This window comes from Anneissia japonica, unplaced genomic scaffold (assembly GCF_011630105.1).
Source record: "Anneissia japonica isolate Jap-2015-1 unplaced genomic scaffold, ASM1163010v1 scaffold1889_len2455224_cov183, whole genome shotgun sequence".
In the NCBI taxonomy this organism is placed as follows: Eukaryota; Metazoa; Echinodermata; class Crinoidea; order Comatulida; family Comatulidae; genus Anneissia; species Anneissia japonica.
In genome coordinates this window covers 772,163-795,400 of record NW_022752980.1, presented here as the reverse complement: position 1 = coordinate 795,400, position 23,238 = coordinate 772,163, and the positions used below count along the sequence as shown (strand labels likewise).

Sequence of the window (23,238 nt, the reverse complement as noted above, 5' to 3'; positions counted from 1 at the left end):
GAAAAAAAACCTCATATAATAATAATAATAATAATCCGGGACTGTGCATAAGAATCCATGAAAGATATTACTTTATTGGCCCTGGTATGGATAATAATTCACAAATAATAGATATTTATTTAACCACATGTGCTGATTTCATGCATTTAAGCATTAGACCATAAGTAAATTTTACGTATTAAAATCGAAAACGGTACCGTACTGGGTTTTGTCTACAGGAGTTCGTGCTTCGAGCAGGTCATTCCATTCTCATAAGCCTTGTAATGAAGAAAGTGTACCGTTTTAGCAAGGTTTACCTATGTCGAAACTAACTCCGGCTATTGTTATTAATGCATAAAGATCGGAAATTGTTGTTCTTATTATTGAATAGATAAGGATGTTTATTTTGTTATTAATCTAATCGTAAATTTATATTTATATTTGAAATTAATTAATTTTAATTGTTTAAATATTTATTTGAAAATATACAATAGGCCTATATAATAGAATATAATTTAAGTTTTTAATAATATTCAATGATTTGAAAAAGCAATAAGTAAATAGAATGTTACAATTATATTATTTTACAGTGTGGGTAAAGTGTAATATTTTACAAAACGGATAAAATTCGGACAAGGCAGGACAAACAAAACAACAAAAGATGATGTAAGGATGGCCCATTAAAGTTTTCTTTAAAAAGTAAAACTGATTTCCAATGGCGTCCTACAAAACCAAAGTGCCACGCCTATCAGGTTTCATAATTTTAGTATAGGCCTATTCTAAAAACAAAAGGCGGGTGGCAGCACCTCATACACTCTGCTATTTTCCAGAATATATCCCTAGGAGTTCAAATAACCCTGTGAAAATAAAAAGAATAGCCATGTCTACTACTGTATATGTTAGCAAAACACAAGTTTGACGATTATAAGATTGCCGACTACAATTTAATATCACACACGAAAACACATAAAAACAAAGAAGATGTTGAATGCATATAAGATTTTCATAGTCCGTTGTTGTAATTACTATATTACCTACATAATTGTATACAATAATATTATACCAGGTATAACGTAATTGCAAAGATCGATTCTTTCCTCAATGGCCTAGTTGGTTTAGGCGTGGGCAGCAGAAGGTCCCGGGTTCGAATCGGGATCTTTCGCATACATGGCGGACGTAATAACAATTTGACCAAGAAGGCGTTGCAGTGATCCAGGCGCCAGTAGAATTTGAGTTTTCATTCTGTTAACGTGTCTGAATCACAATTTTGATATAGCAATAATTTCTTATATTAGGCCTATTATAAATAGGCCTAATATTTTATACGTATTATATATATTATATATATTTTATATATATAAGTATATATATATATATATATACATATATATTTAAATAGGAATATGGCCTCATAATGCAAAACAATTTGAAATTAAAACGGAACAGTAGAGAAAATCCGATCAGAATGACAAAAATAAACTAAGTATCCACTAGAAGACATCACAATTTCTGCAGACGGGTCCGATGCACTGATGAGGCCTGAAAAGGCGCAACGGAATTGTCTGCAGATATTGGGATTTCTTCCAGTAGATACTTAGTTTATTTTGCCATTCTGATAGGATTTGACAGTATATAATGTGTATATATATAATATTACAATATTTATATTAACCAGGCACAACTTGGATGCAAGAGATCATTTCCATGCTTAGGTACGGATGCGATGCTCAAAAGGCAGACCAGGAATATATAGAAAATCGTTGGATGTTCATTGATTTCCCATCTCAACAACCAAAAGTATTTTCATCTACTAGATTGATAAAGACTCATTTACCTCCACGCGCAATACCAGCACAAATGTTAGCAAAAAAGGCCAAGGTGAGAGTGGGTAATTTTAGACGTTCTTCATCCTTAGTCTATAGTTTCCATATTATTGCTACATCGTAGCTACAGTGATTTCACTACAATTTACAATTGTTACACTGCGTAGATGTCTGCAACGCAATCGACAATGCTCACCGATTAGACCAATCAATCTGCTTCAACAACAAAAAAAGTCGGCAATATCATGTAGCGATTTTATGGAAGCCAGGTCTTATATGGAAGCCAGGAAATTCTTTATTCGTTGGCCTATCATAGAGTTATTAGTGATAATTAGCGACACATTTTTCTAATACAGTACCATATTTATTCGAATAAACGTTTAAATGAATACCCCTCGAATAAACACCCCCTTTAAAGCCTCATTTGTAATAAATGCCTCCCTCGAATAAACGCCCCGGGGAGTTGTTTTTTCCTCGAATAAACGCACCCTGAATGACGGTACAAACTGCAGAAGCAACATAATTCTCAACGCATTCGATTAATATTCTACTTAGATGGAATTACATTTTTTCCTAACCTGGTAGGGATAAGTAAGTATTTATGAAAATGCAATAACATATTTTGAAGGTAATGTGTTGTAGTTTCACATTTACATTAAAATTAATGGGCGTTAATTCGAGTATATACATATCCATTTCAAACCAAAACAATAAATAAACGCCTCCCTCGAATAAACGCCTCTCTCGAATAAACGCCCCTCAAAAACCCTTCTCAAAAATTCGGGGCGTTTATTCGAATAATACGGTAATTCTGTGAGAGTTACTGTAGTAACTTAAACTTAGTAATCAATTCAATATAGAGTCTATTACTTTCAGCTTAATCAACATTGACAAAAATTAGTGGATAATTACGAGTCGTTTCCAATTGGATTCGTGTTAAAATCTTTTTTTTTTTTCTTTCTTAGATAATATTTGTCTCTAGAAATCCCAAAGACACTGCTGTTTCCTTCTTCTATTTCCACAAAACGGTAAAACGCCTACCAACCTATGATTCCTGGAATGAATTTCTTGAAGATTTCTGCGCTGGGAATCGTAAGTATCTTACTATTCTTGATTTTCTATTAGTAATATGTTTTATTATTATCATTATTAATATCTTTATTATGTTTTCATTACTATGATTATTTTATATGATATTGTATCATTAGTCTTATTAACATTATCGTTACCACTACAATTCAGATTATAATTATCAAGTTTTTGTGTTTAGCGTAATCGTAATCGCAATGGTAATCACCACAACTATTTTATAAGTAGTTTATCATAAACCTCTATAATTAAATTACAGTACTATTATCATTATTTGTCTACGTGTTTTTACACTTTTTATTACAGTTGTTCGTGGAGACTGGTTTGATATGAATTCCTATTGGTGGAGTCAACGCAATCATAAGAACGTATTATTTGTCAAGTACGAAGACATGCACCGAGTAAGAAGCAATGCGTATTATTTGTTTATAATTATAAATTACCGCCGCCAAGGAGGTTATGTATTAATTTCCGTCTGTCTGTCGGTCTGTCGGTGTGTCGGGCTGTCTGTCTGTCTGTGGGTCGGAGTGTCTGTCTGTCTGTTAGTGGGATTTCGCAAAAGCTAATGAATGGATCCATCATAAAATGTCCTTATATTGTATCCTGCGTACCTTTTAATATACGAGCGAAATCCCGTGCGCACGACTTACCTGGGCAGTTCATACAGGCCCGTAGCCAGGTTCTTCCTGGGGGGGGGGTGTTCTGGGCGTGAGGTCCACGGTCAAAGCCCCGGTGGGGTCGGCGATTTTTGTGCTTTATGGGTCTAAATAAGAGGGGGGTTTGCTAGAAAAGGGGCGTTCGCCCGAACCATAAACCCACCTCCCCCCCCCCCTGGATACGGGCCTGTAATATTAAGATTAAAGTTGGTTTTACTCACAATTAACATTGATATGCTCAGTTATTTGTAGGTGACAGCAATGCACTGTTGTGATTCGATACCGTAACGAATAATACATATTACTTTAATGTGTTTAGAATCTTAGTGATGTTGCTAAGAAAGTTGCATCGTTCCTCGGATGGACTATCACGAACAAAGATCTACCCGAGCTCTTAAAACACTGTTCATTTGAGTCTATGAAGTCAAACAAGAAAGTCAACTATACCGAAAATCCACGGATGGACACCAAAAATGTGCCATTTATGAGAAAGGGTTAGTAATTTCATCGTTGGTCTTTCAAATAAATATATGACCTGATAATGTTTTGCATCATGTCATTAACATGTAGCCTAGGGAAGTCTAAGTAGACTATGCATAGATCACACGAAAAATGTATGTCATAAGTTAAACCATAAATTTAGAAAGCCCACCTACATTGTTCAATTATTTGTTTTCACCGCAGGGAAAGTTGGTGATTGGAAAAATCACTTTACCGTCGCACAAAGCGAAGCTTTTGATGAACTTTATCGAGAGAAGATGGCTGGTACTGGTTTGGACTTTGATTACGAGCTATAGTTGAAAAAAAAAACACAGTGAAGCAATTCAAATGTTTAGCTAGCTCATAAGTACTTAAAAATGTTACAGTGAAGTTTTCAAATTCGAGAAATGGGACAAACCTAAGACAACTTTCAAGTGTGCACCTCGATTATGGAAGCTTTTCCTCATGATATTAAGACGTCGAAGAGTGTTATGATAGTTCAAGAAGCGACTAAAAACCCTGCTATTTGAGCGCCATTGAACATATATAGATAATTGGCGCTATAAAAGTTTTTGTGATTGAATGATTGAATGATAAAATGATAGTTATCTCAGGACAAATGTAGCCTGTAATGTAAGTAATAAATTAGTTCTAATATTTTCTAATACTAACATTATTGATAGAAGCGTTCGCTATACGTAGGCTACACCCATTGCTTAACAATGGGTTGAAAGCTTCAAAGGAGCTTTCCTTGTTTTTGTAGGTAGCTTTGATCAGTAGGGTAAGAATGCGTTGATCTTTAGTTTATTCACAGCTATGTCACCTACTAGAGGTAATATTTTGATTAGTCAAACACTTTTGGTACTTGTGCATATAAGCTTGCAAATATGGATAATTTTTCATTCCTGATGATTACATAATTAATGTCGAAATATTGAATTCCGACACGATGGCGTGCATATCGATGCTTGGAGTATGTATTATACTATCTTATATGAATAATCTAATAATCATTATTGCCATATCATACTGTATCATATAATATCATGTCACCTTATTTTAATGCGTTCATAAGTCAATTTTGGTTGTTAAATCCGGCCTCCTAATAACCCAAAAGTATGAATAGCAATAAAGTAGAGATGAGTCTTATTCCATAAAATCGCTATACGAACTTGGCGGCAGCTTTTGGAGACTGCAGCGACAGTGTGGCAATTTTGTTTAAAATGTTCACACCGTAGTAAGACAGGCAGGAACATGCTTACCCACCAAGTCATTTTAGACCAACATTATAGAGATAAAAAATCCACGATCTCACAAATGTCAATTTTGCTAATTATACTGCGTATGATGTGATGTATTCTTTTTGTATTTTATTTACTTTCGCTGCTTACATGTGTATATATGTACATATATTTACAGTTTGCGCGTATGTATGTTTATGTATGTACATGGGTATGTTATTTTATTATTATTATTATTAGGGATTTTTTTTTTTAAATTCTGATGTTAATGTTTTTTTTTTGTTTTTGTTTTTGTTTTTTTTTTCGGGATTGGAAAGGGAAGGGAGGGGGTAACTTCGATTTCGGGATTGGTAAAGGGAAGGGAGGGGTAATTAAGACTTTGATTTTTACTTTTTGTTAAGCTCATTTACTTTTACTTTTGATTTGTCATGTTTTGATTTTGTTTGTTTTCTTATATTTTTCTTGGACGCACCGTCTTCTACGTGTGCCACTGTTGTAAAAGTGTAGCTTCCAAATAAAGAATATATTATGTGGAGTAAGTGGAAATTCATATTACACCTGCGACCTCATAGGGCAACAAGTGATAGCAGTATTTCAATATCATGCTATATGTAAGGGAATAGAAAGCGTTTTACTGGGAAGAAAAATATCTTCGACAGAACGGATAAGCTGACACCTAAACAACCCTCTAGAAAGATAGCCCAGAGTAAGAAGCAATGCTTCACTTTGTGTGGGCTTTATTATTAACAAGGTGTGCATGCACTTCTCGAGGTGACGGAACTAGGTGGTGCTGCGTTATGGAGAGTAATGTGTGACCGGAAATGGTCTGCAGTCAGTTGGTTAATTGTTACCAGTGATGATGGGGTACATCAAGATAAAACTATTTACCGGTATGTAATGCATGAATAAAGTTCGGGGTTTGTCGGGTAGTGAAATAATTATTGTACATTTTAAGTGCTCCCTCCATGCATAAGTGTAAGCTAAATTACGGTGATTAATTAGCTAAGATATAGAGACAATTATTCCGAAGTTCCCTCTTTCCAAGAGGGGATGCAAATGCTTTGTGAAAATGAGTACGCCGCGGTACTCATTTTCACAAGGGAATACACACAACCAGTGGCGTAGAAAAATATTTTTCATTGGGGGGGGGGGGATGATTGGCGTGTTAGCCAGTGTCGTAACCCATGTAACCCCTTCTCCACTTCAAAAACTGTCATAACTCCTTTGATCTATGCTGCCCAATGGCGTAACCACTGGAGGACAAGGGGAAAATATCTATCATTGAAAATCTTCCCCACCGTCCATTTATAAATGCCCTTTATCCCCTGAAAGTGCCTAAAAACCTCAAATTTCGCGCGCATTTCTTGTTAATTTCCTCTAAAAATTGCACATTTTAGGGAGTTTTGATCAATTCCAACGAAATTAGAATTAAAAACACCGGGGGACAAGGGGAAAATCTTTCCCCACCCCTTGACAAATGCATCCTCTGAAAGTGCCTAAAAATTCTCGAATTCTTGCACATTTTAGGGAGTTTTCATCAATTCCGACGAAATTAGAATTAAAAACACAAAGGTATTTTGCGCGCACTTTTTAGGGCTTTTTTAGTTTTATCCTTTTAAGTTATTTAAACACATAATAGTCCAAAACTCAAGAAAGACAAAGTTAAGATAGATCATTTTAACCTAAAAGAAGGGCCTCAATGTGTAAACATGGTGAAAGAATATGTTTGTAATAAATAAAACCATGATGAAAATGCTTATATTTAGTTTCAAACACACGTATGTGGCCTATATTATAAATAAGATAAGCCCTATGTCGTATTGTTTTCATGGAGAGTGGGGTGGGGTGGGGTGAGTATGGTAAATTACTAACCGTGAAATGAGGATTGTATGTTGTTGTGGTTGTTGTTGTTGTTGTTATTGTTATTGTTATTGTTATTATTATTATTATTATTATTATTATTATTATTATTATTATTATTATTATTATTATTATTATTATTATGTTGTAATGATGTTGTTTGTACTGTTCTTTAATTTTATTAAAGAGGGCCCCTCAGTTAACCTACTGGGCTAAACTAGAAGGGTTACCCTCTTTAAAGATGGTTGAAATAAAAAATAAAAAAAATAAATACCCACTCTGACCCAAGACCCCTGTTACGCGCCTGGTGTTAGCGCCAATGTGTGCCCCTGTGCGGGGATGTGCCCCCCTCTGAAGCTGGAAACCTTGTTTTTGAAAAATAAATTGATGCAATTTGCTATTATAGGCCTAATCAATAAATTCCTCATCAACCGATATAACCTTAAACATTCTTGGAATTGACATAACATTACTGATGTCGTACACATCCTTCAGTGTGAAATGTGGCTCTCTTTGCAAGCACATCTAACATCTAAAGAAAGAAGAGCTTAGATTAGTAACAGATAAAATAATTTTGTTATCAACATTATACATTATGCTAATTTTCATCTTTGTAAGCGCATAAGAGTGCAAATTATTTCTGTGACAGTCTTTCTAAGCGTGTAAAGCTCCATTTTATCCCATACCGGTACATAGTCAAAATATTGGGGGGGGGGATGATACAATGGACCCTCCCCCCTCGTCAAATATTGGGGGGGGATATATCCCCATCCCCCGGGATCTACGCCTATGCACACAACTGGTTAGATAACAATATGAAAATGTTACATGAACACATGGGAAGGAAGGTCCAATCACGTTCTGTTGCAGAGCAAACGTCTGTACTGTAGTGTGTGTGTGTGTGTGTGTGTGTGGGGGGGGGGGGCTAGCCTACTGATGTACTGTGTAGCGGAGGACGATGAGGCATAATAAGACTAGGGCTAGGCATAAGTAAACAGTGCAATTATATGTGATAGAAAGTACACTTTCGAAAGAAATAAATTAAAATAGGCCTAACTCAGCTGCAGACGTACCTTGTTTAAGTATTATACAATGCTTACAAGGCGGCCCTTGTAGCCCTGGCTAGGCAAGCCATACATGTGCAAAGCAGTGCAGTGGTGTTTGCTTATCCATGAAAAATGCACGACGGGAAAGTTTGCCTTGCCAGAAAAAGGTTACGTACCGGTAATCGAGCTAATGACGTATGCATTCTAACTATATTGTGAGTGTGTCGTCACCAAAAAATAACCATTTTTTATTATAACCAAAATATTAATAACTACAAGGCTTGTGGGCGTAAATTCCCTTAATACGAATTAAGGGTAGCACCATCTCCTTGCCATACAAATTAGAGCTCCCACTGACGTCTCAGTCGAGAAATACGGGTAGCTGAAGTTTTTCTCGCAAATCTGACTACAAAACCATTAACCAATACAAAACCATTACATTACATATCGAAATTTCACGTTCCACTTCTGCGGGCTCCGAGTTGTGCTTCGCACACGCCGCTCAGGGCGGCGTTCCGGGAACCCTGCGTCCAGAGTAGGGATATTTGTGCCAGACTATAGGTTAGGATAAGAGCGATCAGATAACATATGCTAATTTTAACAATTCAAAAAATATGCAAACCTATGTCACATTGCATTTTCGTTTTTATTTACTATGGCTACAGTAGGCCTAAATTTGTTGACAGCATTATAAATAACCATTCTGTAGTGGCTGCGCTACGGGTGGTGGTGGGGGAAGGGCATTTTCCCTCCAGGAAATTGTCTTTTCCCCAGCTCTTCCCCCCTCCCCGAAAAAAAGAGAAACCGCAATTCTTCGGGGAGATAATAAAATGTATTTTCTACATATTAGTAGACTATCTTTATATAAAATCGATTAAATGAGCCTCTGAGACCACTAATTTGTCATATTTTTCGTGGGCTCCGCCCCTAGACCACTTTCGATACATTTTAGTCGACACTTGATCACACTCCCTTTGCTCTCGTAGATGACATTGCCCCCCCCCCCCAATAAAAATAAAAAAACAAAATCGTACTTTGCCCCTTATATGTCCCCTTCCATTCCAGATTTCAGACGCTGGCGCTGCCACGACTACGCATATTTTCTACTGTTGAGATTTGGCTATTTCAACTAATAAGCCAATTTGTTCGTAGTGCCAATATCCAAGGTCAATCTACTTAAACGTGTGTTGTGTGTACGATAACTCGGACACGAAGTACACTACAACTATCAAGATTCTATTACAATCAATGACATAACTAGTCATACAATAATAAAAATGAAAAACAAAACTTACGAAAATCCACGACATATCACAGACCAGACATGTCGATGCAATCATAAACATTTTACCCACATATAAACCCGGTTTGTAACCCGGACTGAAAAATACACAACAGGGATGGAGCCAGGTTTTTCCCGACTGTGGTCCGAGCTGACGTCTCCGATAGGGGCCGATGTCCCCAACGGTAGAAAATGGACGTGGTCGGCGCCGTTCAAAGTATTCCAAAAGTGGTCCGAGGGCGAAGCCCCTGAAAATGTTTACAATTTAGGTTTTTTTAAAGGCTTATTTAATCTATTTTTTCGGAAACTAATATATGGAAAATACATATAATGTTTTCTTTTTTCTCCTCGACGAATTGAGTCCTTTCCCGACTGGGGGGGGGGGACCGGGTCATGCCCCTCACCCCCACCCGCTGGCGCCACCACTGCTATACAATTCCACGTTACAAGCGCTGAGATTCGCTGGACACCACTCACACCTGCGTCACGCTTGCTGGAGCTGGCTGTTTATTATTTATGATACATTAAGACGCCACCCTTTGGACACCCCTGTTTAGGGGACACCCCAATATAAGGGGACACTTTTCAGCGAAATGAGGGGAAATACTGTATATCTATAACGTCCGGGCCAACCCAAGTTGGTAAAGTATGAAGTTCCCCAGAGATCTATCCTGGGTCCATTGTTATTTTTACTATTTGTCAATGATATGCCTTCAGTATGTACCAAAACTAAATTAATAACGTTTGCAGATGATACCAATATTTTCTTAAAACATAGTAACATAAATGAAGCATTCGATATAATGAATGAGGAGTTAAAACGCGTAAATATGTGGTTTAAAGCAAACAAGCTTACTGTTAATACAAAAAAAAACAAACTAAATTGATGGTGTTTAGTGGTAGAAGTACAATTATTAACACAGCGCATGTCGAACTCGTCATTGACCAGGACATTATTCAGAGATTAGACAAAATTAAATTCCTTGGTATCACTCTTGATGAAAAAATTATTTTTTCTCAACATGTAAATGTCATTGCTAGTAAGGTGTCTGCAATTATTGGAGCAATGAATCTCCTTAAAATCTGCTACCATGTCACATATTGCTTACTATTTATAAGTCTCTTGTCCTTCCTATTATAACGTATGGGATCACGATATGGGGTTCTGGTAGCATGAAAAACTTAAATAGAATCCATGTATTACAGAAGAAAGCACTTAGAATCATATGTAATGTAAATTATTTACACCCATCTGCTCAACTTTTTGTTAAAACCAATACTTTAAACATATTTGATTTATACGCAAAAAATTTTTTTTTAATGCCTGAACATATATTGATATATATACTTTAAGATACTGTATAACCAAAAAAAAATTCAAAAAATATATTTTTCCCCAAAAAATATGTTTGAAAATATGCTCTACCATTATTTACAAACAGGGAGTACTTATTTTCAACCGGAAGTAGTTTAAAATCTCCTAAAAAATCTTTAAAAATACCCCCTTTTACTGTAAAAACACCACTCAAATCATTAACACTTCCTTTATGTAGCGCCATCTATAGTTTCACTGTGACCATGCTTTTTGACGGCCAGATTCCTCAAATCTGGCCGCATTTGAAAAGTCACGGCCAAACTATATTTGGCCGAATTTGGCAGAATAGATTACATCTTTTTGAAAAGATTACATTTTTTTCAATATAGGCCTAACATAACGTAGACTTGTTTTGGATATTTTGTTTTTTAGCTTAAATTCTATATTTGATTCTAATCTTGTACTTGTTTGTACTTGCACTAAACACTTAATATATGTTCCCCGATTTGACGTAAGAGAGTTTATTTAAAAGATAACAGTTACATTTAATAATTTAAATTGTTCGGATGAAATATATTGTTATGAAGTTTATCCTCGTTTAAGCTTTATGAAGACAGTTCATTGCAAGTTTGTACCATATATTGTGCGTCTTTGTGTATGTTCCATCTTACTAGTGGAGGTTCTATCTCTTTTGAATATAAGTTAAATACTGTACTTTAATTAATTTATTATTGCCACTTGAATTGTATAGCCCTAGGTGCCGCTGTGGTCTTTATGTAAGGCGCCATATATCAATGCTCATTCGGGTCCGATGGCACCTCCAATTTCAAGCAAGTTTTGCAGAGACTTCTTCGAAGTTTAGATTCTGGAGTTAGGTTGCATATGAGAATGAAGAAGATAATTCTGATAGCAACATTGATTTATTGCTTTAAGTACTGCGACAATAACATTCAGAGGCGAATTTCGAAAGTTTAGATAAAAAGTATTTATGAAAGTTTTCATAGGTTTGTTTTAACGCCAGTTTGTGTTACTTTATGTAACTTAATTCATTCTAATTAAAGAGAGCCATGGATTTGCCAATAACAGGCCCTTAAAATTGCAGGTTATAGATCGACTACAATGTACATTAATATTTAATACATTTAATTCAAATTTAGGTCAATCTTAATATTGTGATTTTAAATAGCAAAGGTGGATTTAAGGAGGAGGGGTGGTATAAAAAAATTAAAAAAAATAAAAATTGATCGCCCAAACGGACATCTAGAAAAGACAAATTTCTTCTAAGCTGGTGTTATCTCGATCGAACCCACTTTCTCCCCCCTCCCTTTTTTCGGCCCCGGCCCTCCCCTTTCGGATATCTCTGGATTTTCCCCTGAATTGGCCTGCATGCCAGCAACTAAAGAACATAGGCTATTTATTTTTAACATTGTTCTGTGTGTATCATTTGAATTTCTTCAATTTCAAACGAATGACCGCTGATTTTCGTATAATTGTTGTAGTATTTCAAATGAATGTACCCACTGTTGTCTTCTAAGATGGTGTTATCTCGATCGAACCCACTTTCGCCTCCTCCCCTTTTGTCGGCCCCAGCCCTCCCCCTTTCGGACATCTAGATTTGCCCCTGAATTGGCCTGCATGCCAGCAACTTGAGAACATAGGCTATTTATTTTTAACATTGTTCTGTGTATATCATTTGAATTTCTTCAATTTCAAACGAATGACCGCTGATTTTCGTATAACTTTTGTAGTATTTCAAATGAATGTACCCACTGTTGTCTTGTAATCGGATTAATATCTGGCCGAATTTTGGCCGAATTTTGCCGTGAGATGGCGTGTGTTTGGCCTCTGTCGACTATCTGGCAACCCTGACTGGGAAAGCAGAGCTAGATAGAAAGAGTCTGTGAGCATTAGGCCTATCTGCTATCTATTCCATGTAAGTATTTTTGTTTGTTTATTTCGAACGTTGACTGTTGATTTGAGTTGCTAAATACCAGGACTTCAAGCGAGGGAGGTGTGGCTTCTTTTGGTGACGTCATGCAACATTACTATCGACTAATGTATGTAGGCTTAGAGAGGCCTAGGCCTAGTGCTTCTAGCTGCGTGGTCAGTGCTTGTCCGAAGTTCTAGAGAACTGATCTGATGGTCAAGCCTAACATTAGTGATGTGCTAAGACTAGAGCAGGAGCGGTCTCTACACCCTCTGTATGATGGACCCCGGGGCGGATTGTTGTTAGTTTATTATTACAGATCGATCCCTTGGGGCCTAGTTAAAATGCCCTATTTATATTAACAGCCATCCCTGAATTTTAGGCATTTTTATGCAAATTTAATTTAAAATGGAACCTGTCATCAGTTGATGCCGGTTAATTATGGTGATGGATAATACAGGAGCGTAGGTTGGTTTGAGGCGGAGCAATAAATGAAAAAGGAACCAAATCGCAAATTAAGATTTTTATTTTTTTTAATAGCCAGGGCTATGGGAGATGTTGTGTAAAAAGTAAAGTAGGTACATGTTTCTCATCTTTGAAGACTGAAGACCCCAAAACGAAGACCTCTATTTTTTTTCCTCTTATATTTTGATGATAATACACCAGGCTGTCATCTGTGAAATTTTCAAGGGTCTTCGTTTTATAGACACCCCATGGCGGCCTGCCTGTATACGGGAACGTCGGGGATCAATAATATTTAGACACCATGAATCCATACCAGTAAAAAGAAAAAAAACAAGCCATGAACAGCTTCGTACTCTTTGAATCCATACAAAAACGAACCATTAACAATAGCTTTGTACCTTTTGAATTTATTCAAGGCTACTAGTATTTTCTTTTATTCAGGTAAGCCTTGACCGGTAGGGCTCAGATCATTTCGGCCGCCAGATTTTTAACAATAGAAAATATGGCGCGCCAATAGAGTTCCATTGGTAGTGTGGTTGTTGCAGGATGCGGAAGCGTAGGCAATTCTATTATATTTCAGATTATTATTTAATAATAATCTGGCCGTTTTTTTATTTTCATATCTGTATGTAATGCCTGCTTATGCCCATGTGTTTTTCATTAGGTATATATATTTATTTTTGTGTTAATAAAATATAATGACGCCTAATGATACCGTAATTATTCACATTTTATACTAGACCTACTGTATTTTTCTGTAGAAAAAAGGCCTAGTTGTAGTTAATTTTAACTGATGATAGTCGTACACTAATGAGTTGTGTGTCACTATAATGTAATTTTGTACTTTTTATCTTTGGAATGTTATAAACGGATGTTCGTTGTTATGAATTATTGTAACAATTATATGAGTGCAGAAACTGATTTACCATGATAATGATTTTAATTTGTTCTTTACAGATAGACGGATGAGGGAAAATATATTCTGCCTAAAACTAGTTTGATTGATGGTTAATTTTATGTTTTGTATTGTTATATATATATATATATATATATATATATATATTAGATGTGTATAAGAGACAGATATATATATACTGTATATATATAAATTATACTGTAAATATTTTTGCGTGAATAACATGTCAACGCAAAAAAAAAAATCTAAAATTCAAACATATCAACAAACGAAAAATGAAGTTGTATACAGTAAATATTTTCCCTTTTTATTCATGTCACTTTCTCAACCATCAAACGAAATCAACACATGTATTTAATTAGAAAATAACGTTATACATAAAACATATCGGAAATGGTTGAACACAAGGCGCAAGATGTGTAAAATATTTTCTCATTTTATTCACCAATTCTCAACATTGAAAATAAATAAAAAATTTAAACATATTTCAAGTGACGAAACAAAGTTGTATACTATACAGCCGCATATTCTTTTACATCACATTTTTATTTATTACCGTATCACGCAAGAAAAATAAATCTAACGTATCAACATCAAACATTTTCACATTATACATAAAACATATCGGAGGATGTACAATAAAACTAACAATACATAATAATTACTTATTTGTCATAGGGCGCCTATTATATTAATAACACACATTCTATAATAATAACAATAATATACTTTATGCAAAACACGGAGACACTTGAATCACCCATGAGTGTTTTTTCATCCGTGAAGTCCGTCATAGACCATACATAGTTAGAAAAGAAAAAATTATTGAAAACAAAATGAGTTAAAGAAAACAACAAAAACATAATATTTTAACTACCAATGAAACTATACCCCGCTGGACACCAACCCGGTATTTCTAAGTTTCGGGGATAATAATAATGTTTTACTGTATCTTTAAACAAATATAGGCCTAGATTTAAAATTCTTGTTTTAATAGTACGTTATGTTCTTATACTGGTAAATAAATTCTTAATTATTCACTGTAGGCCTTATTGACGTATCTAGCTGTTCTATGACTACGTTCTTCTCATTAGCGGCTGTTGTGTATTCGGTGATCCCTTTGGCGTTCCATACATTTGGCGCGGCGGCCGAAATGACTGGCGGCCGAAGTGGTCGAACACCTTATCTATGGCATGTCCATTCGAAATTGCAATTTTTGTATACTGTACTTTTGTATAGTAAAAACAATAGTAAACCAAAGTGCTAATTTGTATGTGTAGGTATGAGAAAATACAAGTTAGATCACGTTTGAAATTCAAGGTTGAAATTCATTGGGAAATAGGCGAGTCGAATGGCCAGGTACGGTACTTGTAAGCACAGCTCATGTTGTGGATCACTTTGTTTTGCAGCTCAGTGCAATCCTCATCAAACACAGTAATTTCTCTCTTAGCAGTGTGGAGCGTGTCCAATATGGTTGATCATATTGCTAAATTTAAGTGGTCTTAAAAAATTATCACCCAACCGGGTTTCGCCGACCCCACCGGGGCTTCAACTGTGAACCTCACGCCCAGGAAGACCTACCTCTCTAGGCTAAGGGCAAGGCTGGGCAGCCGTTTAAACCAATTTTAAATTGTCATTTAAACGTGCAAAGTATTGCTAATTAGCACAAACTTCCTTAGCGTGTATCTTGCTAATTATGAGCCCGAGATCAAACATTTTTCATTTTTTATCATTTCTCATTGGTCCCAATCACGTATTAAAATTTGAACTGAATCCGAGAGATTGATGTTTTTTTTTTTTTTTTTTTTTATTGAGGTTTTTTTTTTTTTTTTTTTTTTTTTTTTTGGTTGATTTGCAAAAGTAAGAAAATAGAATCAGTCGATCATCTCCTCTTTGATTGTGAAAGTTTATCCACCATAAGAAATATGCTTTAGCAACCTAAAAAATGATTTATGTAATATTAATGAATATTTTTGGGATATTTTTTTGAAAGGTTCACAGGAATTTAAACATCATCTACTGTACTTCAAGACAATATTTATAATGTGTATAAAGAAATTTGTATGATTTTTGATAAACATTGTCAATCTTTTTTTACCCAAGGCCATTGCTCATAGACATAAATTAAAGAAAGAAATTACCACCCCAATTTAATTTTTAATTTATTTTTTAATTTTTACTTTATATCTTGACTTAATGTAAACAGCTGTTTTACACTCTGTATTAACTTTGTATTTTGATTTATATTGTTTTATATCGTTTATACATTGTATTTTCTGGGTCGAACCTCTTCTGCGCTAGAGTGTTCCTCCGTTTTAAAGGAGAGACCAATAAATCGTATCGTATCGTACGACATTGACATGGAATTACCCTATATTTTTATTAGTAAATTAACATGTACTTATCTAATTTTGAAGCATTCTTTTTTATTTTATTCTAAGTAAAATTCTGAAATCTGTAAATTGAGATGGATACTCCTGATGCATGGGAAAAAAGGTTGGTACAAATTTGTCAAGGATCGACTAAAGAGGACGAGAAACAAGAGACGTTTGATGACGTGGCCGATACGTTAGATCAGGTAAACTCGATGGGAGGCCAGACTATAGACCAGTATTCTATGGCCTACCAACAAACAATGATCTCATCCCTACACAAAATGGCTTAGGTAATGATCAGGTAAAGCACGATGGGAGGCTAGACTATGGCCTACCATCAAACAATGATCGCATCCACACAAAATGGCTACATGGCCAACCCATCAATATTTCACCTATGATCAAACGGGGTTTTTTGTCAAGGATGAAAAACACATTTTGCCGGGAAGAAAATGCCAGTCCCATTTTTTACTGATTGATCATTGATCAAATAAACCATTCAAACATATTAATTGTTAAGTTTCCGGGAGCTTGCCAAAGGTTCCCCCTCTTCTTCTAAATAGGCATTTTTCGTTTTGACTACGCGGCCAGTCTACTATGACATAAAGGCTACTATCTGTCTCTTATACACATCTAGATGTGTATAAGAGACAGATGTAGGCCTAATGCAATATACTTCATTTTAACAAAATAAATATGTTTAAGGCTGCAAAGGAAAGTGGTTATACTGCACCTCAATATTGCAGCACCCTACTCTCACGGTATATACCCTGTCTCTTATACACATCTGTCGCGGAAGCTGTCACAACGCCGATATTAGCCAGTAAGGTTTGTGAGCATGCGCAGATATCTGTTACGCTCTATTAGTTCGTAGTAGACTGGCCGCGTAGTCAAAACGAAAAATGCCTATTATCAACCACGCTACGCTCTCGTCGGCGACATACCCCAGTCGGGAAAATTGTAATTGTGTATGCGCATTTGATTTACTGCCTGCCCCAAAAATCGGAAAATCTCGGAAAATTCAAAATCGCATTATGAATAGCACATTTTAAAGGACCAACAGATTTGAAAAAAAGTTATATTTTACTACATAAATCTTTAAATTGACTCTCAAAAAGGCGGGTACAGATATTTGAAAATGAAACCCAGAATAAGGGAAACCGTGGAACTCCTGTATAACTGACATATGTTTTACAATAATTTAATGGACATAAATAGGCACTCAAGTCAATGGTTGTATGATATATTTCTTCACGATCTGTCTACGCGTCTGGACAATAAATGTCAGAAACGTTAGACCCAGACTCGCTGTAATGATAATGATTGTCATCCAGTTTGAAGCTATAAGCAAAAGAATACAGTAACGGTATTATTTACGTGTCTGAATTTGTGTAATTGTAGGCTCATGACCTACTTAAATATACAAATTTAGCAATTTGAATATGACATTTAATTTGACAGACAGTATCTGTAATCTGTTGGCATTGAAAATGACAACTTTCGTTTAAACACCTCACTAAATACTATAGACAACTGAGTACAATAAATGTAGGCCTAATGCAATATACTTCATTTTAACAAAATAAATATGTTTAAGGCTGCAAAGGAAAGTGGTTATACTGCACCTCAATATTGCAGCACCCTACTCTCACGGTATATACCTGATAGAAAGGCCAACATTCTTGACTTTGGATGTGGAACCGGACTTGCAGGCGAACAGGTAAATATATTAATTGGTATCATTTTAAAAAAAATTAGGAAGTGGTCCCTGCAAAACAAAAATGTTGCTCTATTGTGAACTCTGAGAAAGACAGCCAAAAAATATCAGCCAAAAAATATCAGCCAAAAAATATCAGCCAAAAAATATCAGCCAAAAAATATCCGTCCAAGAAAGTGGAGAAATAATGTATTTATAGAGAGTAGTGAAGGATCCTCGAGCCCAAATATAAACCTCAATATTGACCCCATTTAGCCTGACCTTTCTGACACAAGACAATACTTTCTGGAGTGTCAATTAAACTTAACTGACCAATTAGTACAAGACTAGGATCACGTGCTTGTCACGCACACACACCTCCGCACACACACACGTATTGTCTCACAAACGCACGTGTTTGCGTAATTGTTTACACTGTTGTTTTGTGGGATCTTAGCAACAATAATCAAATACGTGCAACAAAATTGGAAGAAATATTATTTGATTTTATATGATTTTTAGTCAATGAATTATAAAAATTAATGATTTTCGTTGAAAATCCAAGATGGCCGCCAAAATGGCCACCAAACAACCCCATGGGACATTTTTTTTTATGGGAACATCAAAATTCTTTCATGAGACACTTTGAGGATTACAAAAATGTTAGTTAAAAAAATATATCCTAGGGGTGCATGGGAACCCCCGTTCCTACCCGACTATATAAACATCCACAAACAAGTTAAAGTCTGATAGTAACTCTATTTAAAAATGAATGATTAATAAAATGTATTACTGCTCTAAAAAACATTGTTTGATGGATTCAAGAGTTTACCAAATTTTTTTCTTTGGAATAATTATAAAAAAAATCACAACCTCCCGAGCTCTTTAACCATAATAGATGGTGAAATTCTTCTCAATTGCTTCATTGATTAAATTGTTATTTAATTTTATCTAGCTGCATCAACTTGGTTATCAGCATATTGACGGTCTTGATTGCGCCCCCAAGTGTTTGCAAGTTGCTGAAAACAAACAGATATACAGACGATTGTTCTGTGATTTTTTTTCTGGACAGACTTTGAATCTGGAAACAGGTAAAATAAAACCACTGATCTCTAAATAATAGCTGGATTGCTAATTGGCTGTTTTTAATCAAGTAATTGAAGCCAGTATGAGCGGTTTGGCGCGGCGGTTACGGTTCTGCTTCTCAACCTTGACCTTGAGGCCGGAGGTTCAATCCCTCGCTGTGAATTTCTTATTTCTTTCTTTTTATTTGAAGTTGCCATTTTCGAAGCGCTAGGCTTTCCACATTCAAAATTCGTGAGCGTGCGCTCGACTAGCATTCTACAGGCGCAATGCGGGCGTAATCCGGTGACGTCAGAGACCGGTCAATTTTCAAAGTTATATTTCCCTACGGGGAAATATATCGTTTCCGATCCTCGTAGCGCTAGTCACGTGATGCCATTTCGACCAATCACGTACTCGTATTTACATAGGCTATGTAATATAGGCCTATAATAGCGACTAGTGGGAAAAACTAGTTTCTCAGTTTTTTCATTCACCAAATTTAACTTAGATGATAATCTATAGAAAAGTATCCTATTATAACTCTTCATGGGATATCTTAGTATACAGTATATTAGACGACCGTCGGTCATATATATTGTGTTCATTGGGAAAGACACTTTGTCCTCTGCGTGTCAAGGAATATGGGTACTTGGACAGTATTAATTCAACAACTGGCCAATCACAACAGGGCCAGGAATACGGTCGTGTTGTACATACACACGTGCTGTCCGACAAAGGCACGTGTTTACGTACATTTTACGCTATGATTTAGTGGGACTAATCAACAATATCAAGGGGCTGGGCTTAGTGGAAAGGTACAAGACGTCACACAGTCTGTGTGTGTTTCCCAATGACATAAAGGCTACTATTTACTGGATTATAATGTTCAAAGTTTTAGGTGATTCGAATGGCCAAGCGGTTAACAGGGGCGCCGCAAGCTCTAGCCATAATATCGGTGCTGGTTCGAACGGCACGCTCGCCTATGGTTCTGGTGGTAGAACAAGTCTTCTCGGATAAGGACTATAAACCGTAGGCCCAGTGTATACAATGGCTCGTGTGCACTATAAAGAACCCAGTACATCCTTCGAGACGAGTAGGGGGATACCCCGGTGTACTGGAACAGACATCCCCTGTAGTGGACTACGAGAGTTGCTGGTACCGGGTAGCACAGACACGAAGGGACCCTTAGGGGCAAAGAAAGTCATTGATCGAGTTCCTAGTCCACACTTCAAGCACCCTGAGCATCTTACATCAGATGGATATGTGCGCTATATAAAACTACACTATTGTTATTATTATTATTATCCCATTATCATTATTATTATTATTATCATTATTGTTATCAGGACTCGACGTTTCGATTGAGTTGCTTCAGTTGTATATATGAACATGTTGGCAATTTTTTTTTTTTTTTTTTTTTTTTTAATAGATTTCTATGATGGATTGATATGCATTGGCGGATTTTACCCTTTAGGTTTGAAGGCCAACTGTTTTAGCGAATGGATACGTACCGTTCAGCCAGGTAAACCATTTTTAAGTACCCAGAAAATGAAATTTCCTTCCTTTTGAATGGTATTTTCTTTACACAGGAGGAAAATGCATGTTAACGGTATGGTGGTCTGTATAGACGAATTGATCACTGTTACTAAGTATAGTATACATGCATGATTCCCCCAGCGTTAGTAATTACATAACAACGGCTGTAAAATCACCATAGGGTCCTGCTGGTATATCGAAGATACAATCCAGCCAGCCACTTCTTCAAATAACCGACAGTCCAGGGTTCGAATCCCGGTTGGGGGAGCACCCATTTTTTTCACACTCCGTATTCCTCTTCTTTAGCTTTCAAATAAAGATATGAAAGTGAAAAACTCTAAACCGTCTTGCGGTAATGCTGGAAATATATATTTTAAAACGTTATAGAAGAGAAATCAGGATTAGAACACGGGACCTTCTGCTGTCTATGCAGAACCTTAACCAAGTAGGCCATTGAGGATTTTTTTAGGGATTTCAAATCTGAATAAAGCTCCTAATCCTACATAGCATGCGTATTAGACAGCTCTAGTCGTTGATGCATGGCAAATAGCAGAGATCAATATGATACGCCCTCCTATCAGGAATTGACGAGAAGATGAGATCTCAAAAGGGTAAAACCTTTTATTTGATTTAGCCCTGATGCAATCCAATTCTTAAAATATAAAGATTTGTTCTTAAAGGTAATTTCTTTGTTACCCCATAAGCTTTGTCTGAGGATTTCATCGTAATTATTAATTATGCCAGCGTTATTTTTATTAAACTCGGCACAGCACTCAATAACTTTGATATAAAAGGGTGGTATACTCTGAAACATCATATGATGTTTATGGTCAAAACTTGACATACCGAAAATTAATCTTTCGTTACCAAGTTTATTTATGTAATGTAACGGAAACAGCTTCCATTTTACATGTTTCCTAGAAAGTAGTTTCCGTGCCCAAGACATTTTAAGTGCTTTCACGTGTAGTGAAAAATCTGGCATACTTATGCTATGTCGGAGAAACAAAAAACACTCTCCGTATGAGAATGACACAACATAGATCAGCTATCAGAACATCTAAGCTTGATCAACCAGTAGCCGAACATTTCAACTTAGCTGGTCATTCAATTTCAAATTTAAGAGTGATTGCAATTGACCATAATGCCAGTTGGAGCGACAAAAATCGCAAAGATAAAGAGAATCACTGGGAACTTTTACTTAAAACAACCACACCATTTGGACTCAATATTAGGAACGTTCTCCCAGTACACTAAATTAAAGCAATGGCATTTCAATTTATTCTGGATAAATCATTTGGCTTATTTATTGAGGCTTGCCTCTAAAGTTTAGTTTTGGCCTTCATGTTTACTTGTTTAGGCTGTTAATTCTAATCTCACCCAGCCTATTGTTTCCAATCATGCTTGCATGAAATTCTCACTTTATACCATCTAGCTTTTTCTACCCTCACTCACTCGCCACTGAGGAAAGACTAGTGTTGTCCGAAAGCTCTGGTTCTATTTCTGGCTGTTTATTACGTTTACTTTTTAGCTGTTGCTTATAATTTTTGTATCTCTACTGAGATCCAGCCATTGTTTCCCACAGCATTGTTGTTTTTCAGTATTTTGCCTTTTAATATATATATACACACATATATACGTACATACAACCAACCAATACATTATATATATGTTACACACACACACACACACACACACATATATATATATATATTTATTTATATATATATAAAACATATATATTAAAATGTATTGGTTGGGACACCTTTTTTGGTACCTCTTTAACGTTTAAATTTATATTTACTGTAAATATCTCATTTTAGGAGGTTACATACTAAACGTCTTTAGGAACAGCTATTTAGATACCTGCGCTGACTACAATGATGGAAAATTAGAAGGCGAAATGAAAGCTTTAGAGTCTGATGGAAAATGGAAACTGATCTCGACTGAAAAATTTGAGGCTGGTCGCAAAGAATGGAATATGATTTTATTTATACACCAAATTTTGTAACTAGGCCTATATAATGCAATACAACAGAAGTAATTGGTTTAGTTTAATTCACTGAGAGAAACGTGGTGTTCTAATTGAATCGTGCTGATTTTTTTGCAGTATTTTATAGTTATTGTTTTCAACATTATGAACAGACTAATAAAACATTACCATAGCATATCATATCGTGTCCATGTTTTGTTGGTTATAGCCGGCCCTCTAAGTATCCAAATGTGTGTTCCATAAAACGGAAAATTCTCTGTGGACCTAAATATCAAGTGAAATATATTAAATATGTAATACTTATTCTGTTGACAATTTAATCTCATAAAATGATATATTTAATTTCATTTTATTTGGCATTATAAACATTAAAAATACAGTTACACTGTATATAAATGCAATTAAGAGAAATAATAAAATTTTTAAAAACTACAATTCAGCACGTAATTAAAAAAAATTATCTTTAAAATATTTATCTATCAAATATTATTGAGTTA

At 35.6% G+C, this 23,238-nt stretch overlaps 2 protein-coding genes across 3 annotated transcripts in view; both read left to right on the top strand.

Annotated features, from left to right (window-relative positions):
* LOC117122564 (sulfotransferase 1C2A-like) overlaps window positions 1-4,349 on the top strand; it is a 5,294-nt gene extending 945 nt beyond the window's left edge. Inside the window, exons 3-7 of the mRNA XM_033268170.1 lie at window positions 1,655-1,857; window positions 2,768-2,894; window positions 3,198-3,292; window positions 3,867-4,041; window positions 4,232-4,349. Coding sequence (XP_033124061.1) covers window positions 1,655-1,857; window positions 2,768-2,894; window positions 3,198-3,292; window positions 3,867-4,041; window positions 4,232-4,344 — 713 coding nt within the window. The 3' untranslated portion in view covers window positions 4,345-4,349. The remainder of the gene's footprint in view (window positions 1-1,654; window positions 1,858-2,767; window positions 2,895-3,197; window positions 3,293-3,866; window positions 4,042-4,231) is intronic.
* Window positions 4,350-12,553: 8,204 nt separating this feature from the next.
* LOC117122571 lies at window positions 12,554-22,921 on the top strand. 2 transcript variants are annotated; one of them, XM_033268185.1, is made up of 6 exons: window positions 12,554-12,704; window positions 16,521-16,657; window positions 18,052-18,174; window positions 19,106-19,241; window positions 20,645-20,737; window positions 22,572-22,921. In XM_033268185.1, exons 2-6 carry the CDS (start codon window positions 16,547-16,549, stop codon window positions 22,757-22,759), a joined length of 651 nt encoding a protein of 216 aa, XP_033124076.1. In that variant the 5' UTR covers window positions 12,554-12,704; window positions 16,521-16,546; the 3' UTR covers window positions 22,760-22,921. The 2 variants fall into 2 exon arrangements, with proteins under 2 accessions (XP_033124076.1, XP_033124077.1); XM_033268186.1 differs by lacking the exon at window positions 12,554-12,704 and adding an exon at window positions 12,774-13,272.
* The last annotated feature ends 317 nt before the right edge of the window (window positions 22,922-23,238 follow it).